We start from the raw sequence: 18,187 nt of genomic DNA on the forward strand, positions 1-18,187 counted from the left end.
TGGAACTCACTCTGTAGACCAGGCTAGGCTGGCCTCGAACTCACAGTGGTCAGATCTGCCTGCCTCTGCCTCCTGAGTGCTAGATTAAAGGTGTGCGCCACCACTGCCAGGCAAGAACCAACTCTTGAAAGTTATTCTCTTATCTTTGCATCAGTACATACCCTGCTCCCACACATGAGCTTGTGCATAGTGGCAGGAAGTGTATGTTCATTTTTGGGGGTGCCTTTTGTTTCTCCCAGTATTCAGTGTTTCCACTGGGTTTCATTTTGCAGATACCATGTACTCACCTAGTGTACATTTACTATGATGATTAGCATTTTCTTATTTTATATTTCACTTTCCTTGGAGTTGACAGTTACATTCTTTTTTATTCATCTGTGTGGTATTGACTGATTTGTATGCACCAGTGCTTTCTTCGATGTAGTGTGGATAATTGGGTAGTTTTGGTAATTACCAGTGTTTTTCAGTGTATATTTTATCCTGTGTCTGGTCTGTCTATGGAAGTGTGACGTAGTCACACCCCACTTAGCCTTGTTCTCTTATGTCCACATGTCCAGCACAGTTGCTGTTTTAGGATGCGATGGTTGAGACTTTCACTTTCTTCCTTTCTGTTCGAATACATAGGGTATTAACTGTGCTGACTGTCCAAGTCTGAATGTTTGTCTGTCGGTCTCCCCAAACAGGAATGATAGAAATGACTGCTCTTATTCTGGAGAATAGCTGTTTCTTTACTATTTGAATCTTTTAGCAGATGTATGTAACTTTATTAGCCTGCTTTCCATGTTAACATGAAAAACATTGGAAAGTATTTTGCCCTGGGCTGAAATGTGTGGATCCTACTATGTCAGTGTGCATAACTACACTTCTTTTTTTTTTTTTTTTAATTATATTTGTTTATTTGTTTTGTGGGTATATTTGTGCACACTTCAAGGTCAGAGTACAGTTTGTAGGATTTGGTTCTCTTCTCCCATGTGTAGCCCAGGGATTGAACTTAGGTGACCCAGGCTTTTGGGAAGTGCCTTTACCTACTGAACCATCTTGGTCTTTAGTATGCATAACTGAGTGTCTGGCGTGCACTGGTCATGCTCTTTTTGTTGACAAGTATAGTTGACATCTGACAGTTCTAAAATTTGCTTGGCTGTGTTTTCTAAGCCCTGGAGGTAGAGTGCATTATTGCTTTCATTGGTGTGCTGCACTTGTAGGGTGTGTCTTAACTCACACATGTTTATTACTTAGGATGCATACTGGATAGCAATGAATAGTTCTCTGAAGTGTAAAACTCTCAGTGACATCTTCCTGCTTTTCAAGAGTTCCGATTTCATCACCCGTGACTTCACACAGCCGTAAGTGTCTTGTGAGTAGCCTCCTGTTGGTAACATTCTACTCTCTAGAGTGTACTGTAACATTTCTGTGTCATGAGCTACTTTGTGGCCCTCAAGTGGCATTTTAAAACAAACCTTTCTTTTTCTTTTACAGCAAATGCTATTCAATGGCTATGCCTAACTATCAGGAGTATATATGTGTGTATATGTATTAAATATTTTAGTAATTTTTTTCTTATTATAAAATTCAAATATGCTTATAATATAAAAAATTAGTAACTACTAATGAGGAAAACCAGGAAAGCATGGTGAGCTCATTATATAATCAACTGTATATACTTCCAGATTTCTTTTTTTTTTAAGCTGAGGATCGAACCCAGGGCCTTGTGCTTGCTAGGCAAGCGCTCTACCACTGAGCTAAATCCCCAACCCCCAGATTTCTTTTGATTCATAGATATAATGTAAATATACCTGTCTTTGTCTATTAAGGATTATTTAAATTATTCATATATATGTATAGTGTGTGTGTGTGTGTGTGTGTGTGTGTGTGTGTGTGTGTACAAGTCATAGAGCACTTGTGGAAGTTAGAAAACAGCTTATAGGACTTGGTTCTCTCTCTTTACCATATGCGATCCTGGGGTCACACTGAGGTTGTCAGGCTTGGGAGTAACTGCCTCTCTCTACTTCCTGAGCCAGCTTGCCAGCCCACCTGCCCCATTTTTTTTTTTTTTTTTAGGACTTTTTTGTTTATTTGATGTATATGGTGCTTTGCTTGCATGTATGTGTGTGTGTGCCATATTCATACCTGGTGCCTTTGGAGGCCAAAAGAAGGTATCAGATCTGGAACTAGAGTTACAGATTTTGTATGCTGTTATATGGGTGCTAGGAATTGAACCTGGGTCCTTTGGAAAAATAGCCAGTGCTCTTAACTGCTGAGCCAGTTCTCCAGCCCAACTTGAAGATTGGGATCCAGTTGTTCATATTGCTCTGTAGGTTATGTTTGCAGTGTATAGTGACAGTATGTTATCAGCATATAATGACATAATGACATCTTTCTGTGTCTTTAAATGCTTACATTTATCATTATTTTATCTGACCTTGATGGTTTGCCACTAGATACTGGTAGCATGATGTGTTTGAGCAATTCTCTTCTTTTATAAAGCTCTGCCATAAAGATCCTTAAAGTAAATCTTGAGGGTTTTTTGGTTTTTTTTTTAAGTAGAATTACTGTCTCCTTCATGATAACAATGTCTAAAGAACTTGAGCTGTATTGGGTGGTGGTACATGCCTTTAATCCCAGCACTCGAGAGGCAGAAGCAGAGGCAGAAGCAGGTGGATCTCTGTGAGTCTGAGGCCAGCCTGGTCTACAGAGTGAGTTGTTCCAGGACAGCCAGGGCTACACAAGGAAATCTTGTCTTTAAAAAAAAAAAAAAAAAAAAGAACTTGAGCTGCTGCTGCTAATTATAGCAGGGCAGAGCACCAACCATTGAGAGAGAGACAGAGAGAGAGAGACCCAATCTTCTTTTGTCTCATCACCAAACAACAGCCATTGTTGACATCCCTCTTATTCATCTTCTAAATATCTTCTCAGTTAAACTAGTCTGTAAGTTCTGCTGTAAGAATACAGTGCTTGCATGTGGAGCACACCTTTACTCCTAACCATGCAGTCGGGGCTCTTCTGGCAGTTCACTCTGCTTCAGCCTCAGCCCCTATTTTGAAAGGATCCTGGCATGACTAGGTATGTCCACTGCCTGACAGTCACAGTCAGCTCTGTTATACCTCTGTATATGGGATTATAGTGTTGATAAGAGAAAACAGCGTGTTGTAGCCATTGATGAGTGTGTTTGTATCCCAAGTTTATTATAAAAGGAATTTAGGGTTCAATCATTACATATATGGTTAATGTGCATGAGGCCCTGCATTCAGTCTCTGGCATCATAAAAATAGCATATAGAGGGAAGAGAGTTATCCAGGAATTTCTATAGCCATTCATTTCTGGCTTTATAGAAATGATTGAAATTAACAGCAACAACAAAAACCCAAGCATGTGTTGTTTTTGTTTTAGTTTGTCAAGACAGGGTTCCTTTGTTGTAGCCCTGGATGTCCTGGAACTCACTCTGTAGCCCAGGCTGGCCTCGAACTTGCAGAGATCTGCCTGCCTCTGCCTCCCGAGTGCTGGGATTAAAGGTGTGTGGCACCACCACCCAGCTTCATGTATTGTTTTAACATGTAGTTGCTGACTTTTTGTGGTCACACAGGCACAGGTATTACCCGGAGTTGGTGGCCCTCAGTTTTCATTTTAATAAATGCAGCAGCGTTTGTTTCCCTCTGGTTAGAAGAAAGTCATTGCTTTACTCCCCTTCCCTTTAAAGCTTTGTTTTAAACACCTAATGCTTTGAGTAAGAGATCTTGAACTATATTACATTCAGACTGCTTTGTATCTGTTAATTGATACAGACTTTTACAGACTTTTAGTATTCATTGCAGTAAGAATGGGAGGACATCTTGGCCTTTCCAAAAATAGTTTCATATTGCTTTTCATTTTGAAGCTGATGGTTTTAAAAATCAGCTTTGACGTTCATCAGTGGATGGTAAAACTACCAATCATGTTTTACATTTTGTTCTTTTTGACTTTTAAGGAAAAGTCAGCAAGTTGATGTGAGGCCTTGGATTTAGGGTGCTCACCCATAAATGATCATCAGTTAGGGTATTGGAGAGAACAATTGCTGTGCACTCAGCCCCCAGCCCTTTAGTTGGGCATTACTGATGTGTTCCTAGAAATACTGTTGATAATCACTAGCATAGCAAGCAATAAACCAAGCACTTAACAGTGTAAGTCATTATAACAAAGTCCTTTATCAGTGAAACTTGTGAACAGTGAAGACCTGGAAGTGTGGCTCAGTTGCCGGCACCTGCCTGGCCACCTTGGTGCCCTGGGTTTGATTCCTAGCGCTACAAAGTAGAAAAAATAAAAAGGAACTTTTGTCGCAATGTCTTCCAGAAGCTCTCAGAGATTAAGAGTGTAATCCTTTAGGTTCGACAAGATCATGCATGGTTTTACTCTGCTGAGGCCTAAGTCTGTTCTGTAGTTCAAAGCCCCACTGCTGGTTACTGTCAGTTATAGGTCCTTTTCAGAATTCCCATTAAAATATATAATAGAATGAGATATCGGTGATTATTCTAATATACAATTGTTGATCTGTGCAAATTTTTACTATATCATAAAAATAAATTTGTATTGTTTACACTATTTTGAGTCTTACCTTGACTAAAGAAATCAATATTGTGATATGGTCAGGGATAATTCACGGAGTCTGTTTAAAGGGCAAAAGAATTTATTAAGGGGGAAAACTCACTGTACAGAACAGAATTGACACAGGTTCTGAAATGTTGTTCCAGCTGCCTGAATCAGTCCTGCATCCAAGTCCCATAAGGGAGCCAAGAGAGTGATGCATCTCAGGTCTTAAGGGTCACCAAGAGGCTAAGCCCCAGGGGCATGTACTTCAAGGTCATAGGCAGGTGGAGCAGTTACCTGCTACGTCTCTTGGGATGGTGCTTCAAGGTCATAGACAGAACAGCTATAACACAGGATGTTTTTAAGTTTTAATTTTATGTATATGTCTGTGTGATGGAGTATGTGCACATGAGTGCAGGTGTCTACACAGTCTAGAAAAGAGCATCAGATCCCTTGGAGGTGAAATTACAGGTGGCTGTGAGTTGCTTGATGTGGGTACTGAGAACTGAATCCAGGTCCACAAAGGAATTAAGAACAGTGTATGCTCTTAACTACCAAGCTCTCTATCCAGCCCCTCCCTATGTTTTAAGTTAGCAAAAGCCATCTGAAAATAGTTTATACACATTGGGTTTATTGCCCTGACTATATTATTTCTAACATGTTTCCTCATGCTTTGAGGGCTGCTTATATGATTCAATATGTGTATTCCTGGAAGTAGGGATATGTTAATTAGTTAGCTTTTGTCATGGACAGAATACCTGAGGTAAACAACTTACAAGGTGCAGAACTTTATTTTGACTCACCATTTTAGAGGTTTCAGCCTGTGGTTGGTTGATCCCATTTTCTTTTGGGTCTGTAGCAGCATAGTACATCATAGCAGGAATGTGTGATAGAAGAGGCCTGTTCACTTTATAGCAGCCTGGAGACAGAGTAAGACAGGAGGTTGTCAGGGTCCTAAGGTCTCTGTCAAGGGCACACCCCCAGTTACCTGCCTTCCTTTATACTAGAGGCTCCATTATCTCTCCAGGACACATGAACTGAGTTCTCTTAGCACATGGGCTTTAGGGGGCGTTCAAGAGTCAAGCTATATCAGGAGTGATTGTGAAGCACAGGTGCATTAGGGTCTGGACAATCAGATTCTGTTAGCAAGGCTGCCAGGCGGGAATAGCTGGAACATCTACCCAGTGTCTGCTATAGGCAAAATTTCCCATAGAATGCCAAGTCCTGGCTTTGGTTGTACGTGTGTTTTACTTGGTGACTGTAGACTAGATGTTTTAGAAAGTAGAGGTGGAATTATAACACAGTGAATCTGCCTAGTATTTGCTGACTGCATTATTTGCCCATACATCAGCATTCTCTGTGATTAAACTTATTGAGTCACAAGTCTGCTTTCATTAATTATTTTATTGATCATCACTTCAGTAGGACAAACATGAAAAAAAAACCAAACACCTAATGTTCAGATAACAATTAGAAGAAAAAGCTGAGTGGGTAGAAAAGTAAATCCATTCATGAAGGGCTCAGATTAAAGAGATATAGATTTGACCGGGGAATTTTATTTGTCTTAGCAATTTACACTTAGCTACATTCAGTGCAGTACTTTTCTTGGTATTATCACAAAACTGGTTATTACAGTAAGTCCCCTTTATCTGCAGGACATATGCCCATAGACCTCCAGTGGATGCCTGAAAACCATAGACAGTACTAAATGCCATACATACTGGGTTTTTTCTATACATATGTGACTATGCTAAACACCACCTTTTTACTTCCAGGAGGCACATTATGGCTTCTCTTGGCGTATTTAACTTGCTAGCATTTCAGGATTATTATTATGTAAAATGGGGTTACTTGAACATAAACATCACAATACCAAGGTAGTCAAACTGATAACTAAAATAGCTACTACATTACCCACAAGTGGGTAGTACATACCAAGTAGACACACTGGCCAAGGTCTCATCTTGGGTAGTATGGAGCAAACAAAATACAGAAGGGCTCTTAGCTTAAAATTTGGAAGTTGTTTACTTCTAGAATTTTTTTTAAGATATTATTTTTCAAAGTTATGTGTATATCTGAACCACAGAGTTCAGAATTGGGCATAGAATCTTCTGGAGCTAGAGTTACAGAAGGTTGTGAACCTTCCCATATAGGTGCTGGGGACCAAACTGGTCTTCTACAAGAGTAGTAACTATTCTTAAACCATTGAACCATGTCTCTACCTCAGACTGCTATACAAGTTTAAAAGATAGGTTCCCTCTCCCCCAGCTCTATGTACAGAAAAACAAAAACAAACAAAAAAACTAGTGATGTGAAAGTCTGTACAAGAAATAATGTTGAATATGAGAAAAAGATTAATCTGTTACAAGATAGTCATGCATGAATGATGGAGATCATGATGAGGTCAAAGAATGGGCATTGTTTTGGAAATGTGGACAAGAACTGTGAGTTAACACCACAGCCACTTACTATGTAAAGTTGGAACCTTGTGGCAAATCTAAAATTGAGAAAAACTGGTCTGTACAGGCAGTATTCTGAGTCCTCCTCCTCCTTTTTCTTCTTTTATTTCATATATTGTTTTTATTTTTAAGAAGCCCTAAATGTATTGTGTGTTTATTTGAATTCACAAAGAGCAGTAGTTTGACTGAACCAGTAAAAAATAAGATACTCAGTCTTTTTCTCCCATGATCATGGGATGATCTGAGTGAATGGTGTGTGGGTCAGCAAGTATGCAGAGGCAAGAGGGCATGAAGAAGGCTACTTTTTTTTTTTTTTTTTTAAATCAACTTTTAAATCTTTACGTTTCCCAAGACAATGTTTGAAAGGAGAAGTAGGCATGGTTTTTCCAGCTTAAATTTTTTTTAAACCCAATCGTTTTTTAATTGCTATTAATTTTTGTTTTGTTTTGTCTTCAAATGTAACATTTTTATTGATTATCTGGGAATTTTGTATCATGTACCCCAATTACACTCACTTCCCAGTCTTTACATATCTGCCCCACCAAAAAAGTAAAAATAAAAATAAGAATAAAAAATAAGAAAAAACAGGGCTAGAGAGATGGTTCAGTGATTAAGAGCACTGGCTGCTCTTCTAGAGGTCCTGAGTTCAATTCTCAGCAACCATATGGTGGCTCACAACTATCTATAATGAGACCTGATGCCTTATTCTGGTGTGCAGGCATACATGCAGACAGAACACTGTATACATAATAAATAAATATTTTTTTAAAAAATTAAGGAAAAACAAACAAAAAAACTCAAGTCCAATATGTGTTATTTATATACCCATGGGGGCATGGTCAAACTCTCAGTGGCCTGCCCCTTAAATAGAACTGAGTCCTTCCCCTCCTGTACCCCTGCCAGAAACCATCAGTTGTGGAGAGCTATACTTCAGCATCCCCTCACACTTTTTAAAGATTTTTCTTTGGTGGCTTCCTGTCTAGACTGTTACTTTGGGGTGGGGGGGGGGGGCGGTTGTCACAAAAGCCTTCCATCTCCCTCCCTCAGTTATTTTCTGGAGTCATCAATATCATAGAAGTAGCCACAGTCAGTGGGAAAATGGAATCATGGGCCTCCACAGACTATAAACATGCCCCCGGCTGTAGTAGGATCATGGACCCAGCCATAGACCTCAACATAGACCACAGCTGCAGTAGGACCATAGGCCTAGACATGGCCCTTGGTAGTAGCATGGGCCTGGTCATCATCATGGCCTTAGGTGGAGGCCATTAAGATCAGTATGCCTTTTCACTTCCACCCACTCCACCCCTGCAATAACACAGACCAAGGCATCAGGTGGCAGCACATACCACAGACATCTGAGTGGTCTTTGGTGGTAACACAGGCCATGGACATCAACACAGACCCTGGCTGCAGTAGGACCCTGGACCCAGACATCACCATGGCTCAGGCCACTCACATCAACATGGCCCCCTGAAGGAGTAAAGGTGGAGGACATTACCAAGGCTTCAGTCAGCGGCACAGACCTCATGCATCCACATTCATCTCAGGTTTTATCATGGCTTAGGGCAGCAGCATGAACCACATATACCAACACAGCCTCTGGTGGCAGCATGGACCACAGTGGTTCTTCAAGGAGGTCCAATTCAGAAAGTGAACTGTTTCTCATCTTGGGCCTCCATCATTGACTGGAGCCAGGGTGATCCCACAGTCTGGTGGTGTGTTTGGGGACCAAGTGTGTCTGTGTAAGCTCCATGCTCTTGCACATTACCCCATCAACCCTACTGGACAGTGGCATGTTCACTGTCAACCTCAGTGGTCTCTCACACCTGTCACTGCCATCTTGTCCCCAGTTCTGCCTCTCTCCTCAGTGCACATACAGCTCTGTTTTTCCCATCTTTCCCACCTTTCCATCACACATTTGTTCATTGTGGTAGTGCCCAGCTGGTAAGGTGGGAGCAGGCTGGCTGGCTTCTGCTGTGCTGGAATTTTTTTTTTAAATAAATGATTATAATCGCAGGCAACTAAAACTGCTGATAAGACTTCTATAATTCTAAATCAAGTTCAACAAAAGTCTCGGGAGTGAAATTTTGTGCAGAAGTAGACCTGGTCACTGCCGCTATTATTTTTCAGCCTTATTTATTTAGATGACAGTGTATATGCTTTAGATGGTGTCTCGGTTACTTTGTTATGATGAGCACTCTGATTAAAGAAAGAGTTTTATTTGGGCTTGTGGTTCCAGAGGGTTAGTGTCTGACGGCAGAGTGAAGGCATGCTGGCAGGAGCAGCTAAGAGCCCACATCATGGACCATGAGCAGGAAGTAGAGAAAACTAACTAGGAATGGTGTGGGGCTTTGAAACCTCAGAGCACCCCTCTCCACCCTATAGTAGACTTCTTCTGGCAAGAACACACCTCCTTAACAGCCCAAAACAGTGACCAGCTGGAGACCAAGTGTTCCAATGTCTGTGACCATGGAGGACATCTCAATCAAACCACTATATGTGGTTTAATTTTTAAATACAGTATTTTGCCTCTTTGGAGAAAAGATCAATGAAAACTTTAATGAACATATCTAATCACCTCACTTCCACCATAGTTGAAAATGCTAAAGAAATGGCATCTGCATGCCAAAACTTCTGCTATGCCTTTCTGAACAGCAAGAAAAGCTATACCACCAAAACTTTGACACATAATTTTCTCCTTGCTCAAAATTTGTCCTTTGTCTTTTTGCCCATGATGTATTTTTTTTTTCATATAGTTAGACCTTGTTTAGTGTGAAGCACAATATTGTAATTTAACAACTTTTTTTCTTTTCTGAAGAGAGAGGTCTTACTATGATATGGTTGACATCTGCTCAGTATGAGCCCCTGGACAGGGGCTTTTGACTTTTCTGTTCAGCTTCTAGACAGCTCAGCACCACCCTCTCCTTTCATAAACGTACTTGACCATCTGTTTAATCATCTCTGTAAGAAAAAAAAGCTACAGCAATAACCTCCGGTACCACATATGTTCTCAAACTACTCATTTTAAAAATTACATAAATGTTAAAACAGTTAAAAATAATGTTATAAGGTGGTAGAATGTAAATATGTGTATAAGTACACTTATTTTTGAGTAGTAATATGATGACTAAAAGTCTGAATCAGTATTTGTAAGAATATAGAACCTTTTTTAAAAATGGTCTGGGGTGATGAATTGGTCAATAAAGTGCGAACATGAGACCTGAGTTTGGGTCCCCAGCACCTAATTAAACACAGATATGGTGGTTCCTGCCTGAAACCCTGGCTCTGGGGTGGAGGAGTGAGACATGGGCTTGATGGCTAGCTAATGTAGCCATCCAGTGCCTGGTTCACAGTTGGAACTGTTGGGAAAGGTTAGGATTGTTAAGGGAGGTGTGTCACTGGGGGTGGGCTTTGAGGTTTCAAATCTCACACCATTCCTGGTGTGTTTCTTTCCCCGCCTTGTGCTTGAGGATCAAGATGTAAGTTATCGGATACTGCTCCATTGCCATGCTTGCCTGCTTGCTGCTGTGCTCCCCGCCATGATGGTCATGAACTCTCACCTTTCTGGAACTGTGATCCCCAAATTGGTCATGGTGTTTTGACAATAGAAAAGTAGTTAAGGCACTTACTGTAGAACCTGAGGCCTTGATTATGATTTTTTTTTCACCTCTGGTCCTTCGATTGTTCCCTTCCTTCCTCTCTCCCTCCCTTTCTCTCTTCTTTTTTTCCTCTCTCTTCCTTACTTCCCTTTTTAGTTTTATTTTCTTATATACTTTATCCCAGGCTGGCCTGGAACTCACTATGTAGTCTAGGCTAACCTAGAGCTCATGGTAATGCTCCCACCTCAGCCTCCTGGGTCATGGGACTACAGGCATGCACCACCACACCAAGCAGTTCCTGTTTTGTTAACATGTATTGAATTCCTTGTCTTTCCTCATTTCTGTTGGTAATCTAATTCAGAGTACTTAGTTGTCTCTGTGTGACTGGCTGTCAAAACATAGGAACTCTATTAATATTCTTAGTCTGTCATGGTGGTCCTGGTGGGGAAAGGGCGATTCTTTTTAAAGAATGGAACAAGTGTATTAATCTTTATTAACCTGACATTTCATGGCCTCAATTTTGATTAACATAAAGCAACCTGTAAGACTTATTTTTGCTTAAGAAATTTTAAAAATACTCAAAGCTGGTGTTGGAGTATAGCTCCTTTGGGTAACATACTTCAGTTGAGTTTGAAGCAAGGGATTTTTGCTTTCAAGGGAAAATGAGGTCTTCAGATAGCACCAGTGTGTGCTAGAGCATGTTAAAACAGGTTTTCCAACTTGCTCATAGAAATGATAGATTTTCTCCTTTCCTTCCTCTCTCCTTCCCTCCCTCCCTCCCTCCCTTCCTTTTTCCCTTTTTAAACTTGTTTTGAGACGGGGTTTCTCTGTGTAGCCCTCTGTAGAACTCCCTCTGTAGCCCAGGCTGCCCTCAAACTCAGAGATCCTCCTGCTTCTGTCTCCTGAGTGCTGGGATTAAAGGTGTGCACCACCACTACCCAGCTTCTTTTCTTAACACTGATACAGCTTTAAAAAGGCTAAAGTCTTGTTGGTATGTATATTTTGTGTGTGTGTGTATGTGTGTGTGTGTGTGTACTTCTCTCTCTCTGCCTACTCACTGAACTTAACAGTTTCAGTGAGAGTGTCTGCACCTCTGTCCCTGGGAGACACGGTGTGGCTTGAGACTGGATGCTTCTTTCCCTCCTATCACCTCACCCTTCTAGCCTTGGTCAGCTCAGTTGGTAAGTGGAGATGATAATGACATCACTTACTGCAAGGATTCAATGGGATGGCAGTGTGAAGGCTTCTAGTGGCACTCGGCATATGTAAACATTCACTACTGTGAAAACAGTCCTCTGGCCGCTTACCAAGCACACGGTGTACTTTTCTTTTGAAATGTGTTATAGATTATATTATTTGGTTCCCAGTTATTACTGGTTATAAAAGTCTGCTTTCTCTAGATCTTAGCCAATCGAGTATACTAAAATTATTACTGTTTGCAATGTAAAACAAATGATTGCAGATGTACCAACATGACCACACATTCAGTGAAGTAAAAGGCTTTCACACTTGGGTGTGTGCATTTGAATGACTTGAAGCTTGCTCCCCTCCTCCAAAATGGATCCGAGTCTCCCTACTTGCTAAGCATGAACCTTAACACCTAACTACCCACCAGGCTCAAGATACCTTTAAAATGATTTTTTTTTTTTTTTTTTTTTTTGTGCCAGAGAATTTCTGTGTCTTCATTGGTAGAGCACTGGTCACCAGCACATGTTAGCTGAATCATAACTGCTGTGAGAAGGCAAGAGGAAAAAGGTCTAGTTCGGCTCACAGTGTGTGGGTTTAATCCCAGGAGTTAGGGTCTCATGACTGTGCCAGTGGTAAGGCAGTGTCATGGTGGAGAGGTGTGAACCTCATGGTGCCTGGGAAGCAGAGCTGGACAGGGATTAGACTGGGTCTGACTCAAGAACCTACCCTCACGATGGGCAGCTAGACCCCACCTGCTAGTTTCCACACTGTCGGCTGGAGACCAAGCGTTCAGCACAGGAGCTTGTGAGGGACATCTCATATTCAAACCATAAGAGCCACATAGGGGGAAAGTACTTTCTGTTTTGTTCATGCTTACTTTTTTCACAAATACCTCTTGACTATAAGTTATGTATATTGTATATGACTATAAGTTATGTGTATTATATATTACAAGTTATGTACATGTACAAGCCATTTCACAACCATCCTTTATTTTGCTCCCAATCTGTATCCAATGGTTCATGTCACTGTTAACAAGTTATGTACATGTACAAGCCATTTCACAACCATCCTTTATTTTGCTCCCAATCTGTATCCAATTGTTCATGTCACTGTTAAACTAAAAATAAAAACAAGCTGTTGAGAAGGCTTATTTGGTAAAATGCTTGCCATGGGAGCGTGAGGGCCTGAGTTCATTTGGACCTCCAGAATCTAGGTAAACAGCTGGACATGGTGGCACACACCTGTAATTGTAGTTCTGGGGAGATAGGCAATCCATAAGGCTTACCGGCCAGCCAGTCTAGCTGAACTGGTAAGCTCTGGGTTCAGCAAATTGTCCTGCCTTCCATAGCAAAGCTGCTCCTAAAGGCAAACTTCTTTCTTACCTCCCACTCTTGCTGGCCTCTCCGCCTCCCCAGTGCCTTTCAGTGTGCCAGTTCATGTTTCCTACTTACTCTTCCCTGAAGTTTTTTCTTTCACTCACTCTTTAAATGTTGCTGTTTCCAGGATTCTGTCATCTGTCACGTTTCCTTCCTTGGCTCAGCTCTTAGATCCCTTTGTCTTTCCCCTCTCTCTGGGGTCTCCTCGTCTTAGTGGCTTGCTCAGCTTCTCTCTGGTTTCCCAATCTCCAGCTCTCCTTGCTCCAACTGTCTGCTCTGTCCTCGCCACCTGCTTTCCTCCTGTGCTAGCCAGTGGATCCGAGAGTCACTCTGTCATTCCTTTTTGTCCTCAGGCGACTCTAGTCTGTGTCAAAGTGAAAAAAATCGAAGCAGCACTCCATCCAGATTTTCATGGATCCTTATCACTGGCACTTCCCCTGTGTTCTGACTCCACCAGTGCTAATCACATGTACTCTGCCGTCATCATCCTCTTCCTGCCTTGACACATTTCCCCTCTGTCTTACATACAAACTTCTTTCGACTTCCTCCTCTCCCTCCCTCACATGATAGCCAGCCAGTTGGTTCTTCATTTGTGATGTCACAGTATTTTAGTTTACTCACTCAGTGTTCCAAAATTATCTGTTACACCTCTTAAAGCAGCAGAGTCCTAGGTGTCTTTGTGCTTCTGGTGCCTGGCCCAGTGCTCGGCACAGATGGGTGTTTTATACTCCTGTATAGTGTTGTTCATGAAACAACACTTAGAGGGAAGTGCGATGTGGAGGGTTGAATTGTTCTGTCAAACATTTTTGAAATGACAGCCACTGTGTGTGTGGCTTTCAATGGCCAAGCTAATGTTCATGGAACAATAGTCAGCATGCTGACTCATCCTCAGAGTGAGCACTAGGTTAGATAATGTCATCCTACCTCCATTGAAGGAGGACTGTGGTCACTGTGTGTGGCTCTCAGTGGCAGAGCTCGTGGTCATAGAACAGTATACAGCCTGGTAATCAGCAGCTGGACCAACACTGAGAGTGTGGACAGTGGCATCCAACCTTCCCTGAGAAGTGGGCAGCCTGGGTAGTATATAGTCCTAACTTATTTATGAAGCTTGGACACTTGAATTTTAGTTTCTTTGCCCATTGACAGAAAAATAGAGATTATATATATATGAGGTTCTCATGCTGTTTTGAGGATTAAATGAGATGACATAGTGTATAACACCAAGTACTGCTTAATAAGTGTTGGCTGAATTTTGATTAGTCCCTTGTTTCTGGATATTTCTATGAAATCTGATTCTCACATTAATTAAGAACATGCCTATACATAAACTAACATTAAAAAAATACTAATTGCATTTTTTCTCTCCAAAGGTTCATTCATTGTACCGATGATTCTCCAGATCCTTGTATAGAATATGAGGTAAACATCTTTTTCCCTTTTATGACACTAAGAGTCCCAGTCATAGGTCATGGAATAGTGCTGCTTATTTGTAAATGAATAAAAAAAAATTGAACTAATTTCTCTGGGAACTTAGAAACACTAAATTTTTAAATTTAAGAAATTTGTCCTACATATAGAAGAATATGTGTTATTCAGGTGGGGCATGGTGGTACATATCTTAAATCCCAGCAGAGGCATGCATATCACTGAGTTCAAGGCCAGCCTGGTCTACAAAGCAATTTTCAGGCTAGTCAAGGCCACACAGTGAGATCCTGTCTCAAACAAACAAGAGAGGGAGAGAGAGGCTTAGTCAGTGTTCTTTTGCTGTGAAGAAACACCATGACCATGGCAACTCTTGTAAAAGAAAACATTTAATTAGTGCTTACTTACAGTTTTAGAGTTTTAGTTCATTGTTATGGGAAACATGGTGGCATGTAGGCAGACAGATGCTGGAGAGGTAGCTGCGAGTTCTACATCCAGATTGGCAGGCAACAGGAAGAGAGACACTGGGCCTGCCTTGAGCATTTGAAACCTCAAAGCCCATCCCCAGTGACACACTTTCTCCAACAAGGCCACATCTCCTAATAGAGCCACCCCCTGGTGTCCAAGCTTTCAAATCTTATTCAAACCACCACAGAAAGAAAATGAGTATGTACTATTTATAGGCTATATATTAGAATATATACAGAATATAGAATACTGTACACAGAATATACACATTCTTGAATAAAATAAATGCCTTTGTTCTTTTCACCCATCAAATCTGGTTCAGAGCCTGCACTGTACTGTATGTAACCTGTGTCTGCTAGCCAGGGCCACCACCTACCAGCTCATCCATAGCTTCAAAATAGCACCACAAGCCCGAGATCAAGCCCTGAAAGTAGGGTCCAAACTACACTAACAGGAAAGTCATCCTCCTCCCTCTACCTCTTTACATCACTCCCTCATTTTACAGAGAACATGTAGAAGAGTCGAGGGCAGTGACGCTGCTTTAGTAGAGATTGTAATCACCACAAACTCCAGGCTTTACTCCAGTTTTTGAAAATGTACATATAAATACTCAGATGGGGAGCTGGAGAGATGGCTCAGAGGTGAAGAGCACTGGCTGTTCTTCCAGAGGTCCTGAGTTCAGTTCCCAGCAACCACATGGTGGCTCACAACCATCTACAATGAGAGATCTGGTGCCCTCTTCTGGCATGCAGGCTGAACACTCACTGTATACATAATAAATAAATAAATGTTTAAAAACAAAACAAAACAAAAACCAAAAAACCCTCAGTTGGGTACTATTGTTAAATACAGCTAATTTCTTTACTAATTAATTAAATCTGGAGGGGTTTTTTTGTCCTTTAGATGCTACATAGTAGGCTATCACTTGAAATTACTCTTGTTTTTGAATTTGCATCATTAAAGCACAGTTTCTGAAATTTTTAAGCAAGTGTGATCACCTTTGTTAATTGCAGAACATTTTCATATTTGGTTTTATAATTTTTTGGAATTAGTGCCATGACTAAACTTTTTTTCTTTATTATTTGCTTTTAGACATCTCTGTATAATGCACATTTTTGTCTACAGACTGGGGATGCAGCCTACTTTGTGTGCCATGCTTTAGGCCCTGGGTTTGTCCCCAGCATTACAAAAAAAAAAATGTTGTCCACTGATACTCACTGTATTAAATATTCTTTGTGTTGAATAGCTATACTGATACATCTTTTGATTATTGTAGAACATTGAATTTATCATTAGGCCACCAAACAGTTAATAGTGTTTGTTCCTGGAATCTCTACATGCAAATGTGAGCTTTTCCACCACTGATTTCCACAGTGTATTTTACCCATGCCATCATCCAGTCTTTTATAGCATTATTTGTATGTGTATTACGTATTTACACCTACTGCTTTGCTGAACAACTTCCTGTGAAGCACCTGCTCTGTGTTGGCACTTGGTGCTAGCTGCATAAGAACCGTCTTCCCTGAGGTATAATGCTGGTTGAAACGTCGTCGTCGTTTAAAGCTAAGACCTACTTAGCAGTCCTTTGCTGTCGCATTGCTTTTGTTTTGGTACAGCAGCAGCATGGAAAGACACGAGAGTTAAGGCTAGGGAAGTGACGTCCTCAATAACGAAAGTGAAAAATGTTGCAAGCAGAATGCCGTGCAGCATATGCCTCGGTCTGTATTTTAAAAATGTTTCCATATGCTATATACTTACGTATTCCTGGACTACTTCTAGAAAGCTCTGGTTGCTTCTGAGGACAACAGAAAGATTAGGCAAGGAGAAAGGCTTTATCCTTTGTGCTTTAGAAATCAACTACTGTGTGTGTTATTTCTTGCTGTTAGTGTGCTACAGTTGCTTATTTGTTGCTAAATAAAATATTGCACACACCCCCTACCCCAAGATCAACTTTTACTTTTACTTTTTTTTTTTTTTTTCTGGAGCTGAGGATCGAACCCAGGGCCTTGTGCTTGCTAGGCAAGCGCTCTACCACTGAGCTTAATCCCCAACCCCCAAGATCAACTTTTAATTCATAAGAATGTATAATATTTTAGAGTGAGGTTCACAGGGTTTTTTTTTTTTTTTTCAATTTAATTTGTTCATTTTCTTTTATACCAATGTATGTGTATCATGTATACATATGTACCATCATATATGTATCATATGTGTTCCTGGTGCCCATGGAGGTCAGAAGAGGGCATTAGATCCTCTAGAACTGGAGCTATGAGAAGTTGTAGACTTCCATGTGGCTGCTGGGAATTGAACCTAAGTTTTCTGCAAGAGTAACAAGTCCCCCTAACTGCTGAACCATCTTTCCTCCAAATACCACATTTGCAAGACTCAACCCAGAGCTCACAATAAATGATGGACTCAATACATTTTGAAGTCTTAAGACATTTAATAAAAATACGTACTTTTCTTTAAGAGGAGGAAATTATTACCAGGAAGTTTAAATACCAGAAAAATTAAGGAAACACTACCTAGTTATGTCCTCAGTGATAACATTTTGGTCCTTCCCTTTCTTGAAGGAAGGGTGGAGGAAGAGGAGGGAGACCGAGACTCTTCATAAGTAGTTCATACACCATCTTAAAGCTTTTAAAAACACCGTGCTGTTTTCAATCAAACACAGGACCTCAGTGATGAAATTATTTTATTTATTTTTGATACTTTTCAAGAGGTGCACAATATACAAACAATTTTGACAAGGATGCATATTGTCCTAAAGTGTTTCAGAATAAATCTTCCTTGTTAGAGTAATAGGTCACAGCTCTGTTGCCTGCATCTCCTGTCACATATCCTGTTTTGAGTGGCCTCTTTTTCTCAAAACCACTTTTATGGCAATCATAATAAGGTCTTGGTATGAAAGGGTCTTCTTGTAGACTTCTGTTATATTTATTCTTTTTATCTACAGCTTGTCCTCCGAAAATGGTGTGAATTAATTCCTGGGGCTGAATTCCGATGTTTTGTCAAGGAAAACAAGCTTATTGGTGAGTTCTTTTTATCCTTGAAGGTGATCTTTAAACATTAAACATATTTTCAGAAATCGAACCCAGATCCTGGTATATGCTAG

The 18,187-nt window shown here is 40.6% G+C and overlaps 1 protein-coding gene across 1 annotated transcript in view; it reads left to right on the top strand.

The window, feature by feature from the left end:
• Cdc123 (cell division cycle 123) overlaps nucleotides 1-18,187 on the top strand; it is a 50,134-nt gene that overhangs the window by 16,041 nt on the left and 15,906 nt on the right. Inside the window, exons 6-8 of the mRNA XM_036187207.1 lie at nucleotides 1,237-1,343; nucleotides 14,556-14,604; nucleotides 18,029-18,104. Of these exons, the coding sequence (XP_036043100.1) occupies nucleotides 1,237-1,343; nucleotides 14,556-14,604; nucleotides 18,029-18,104 (232 nt within the window). The remainder of the gene's footprint in view (nucleotides 1-1,236; nucleotides 1,344-14,555; nucleotides 14,605-18,028; nucleotides 18,105-18,187) is intronic.

Source organism: Onychomys torridus, chromosome 5, assembly GCF_903995425.1.
Source record: "Onychomys torridus chromosome 5, mOncTor1.1, whole genome shotgun sequence".
Taxonomy (NCBI): Eukaryota; Metazoa; Chordata; class Mammalia; order Rodentia; family Cricetidae; genus Onychomys; species Onychomys torridus.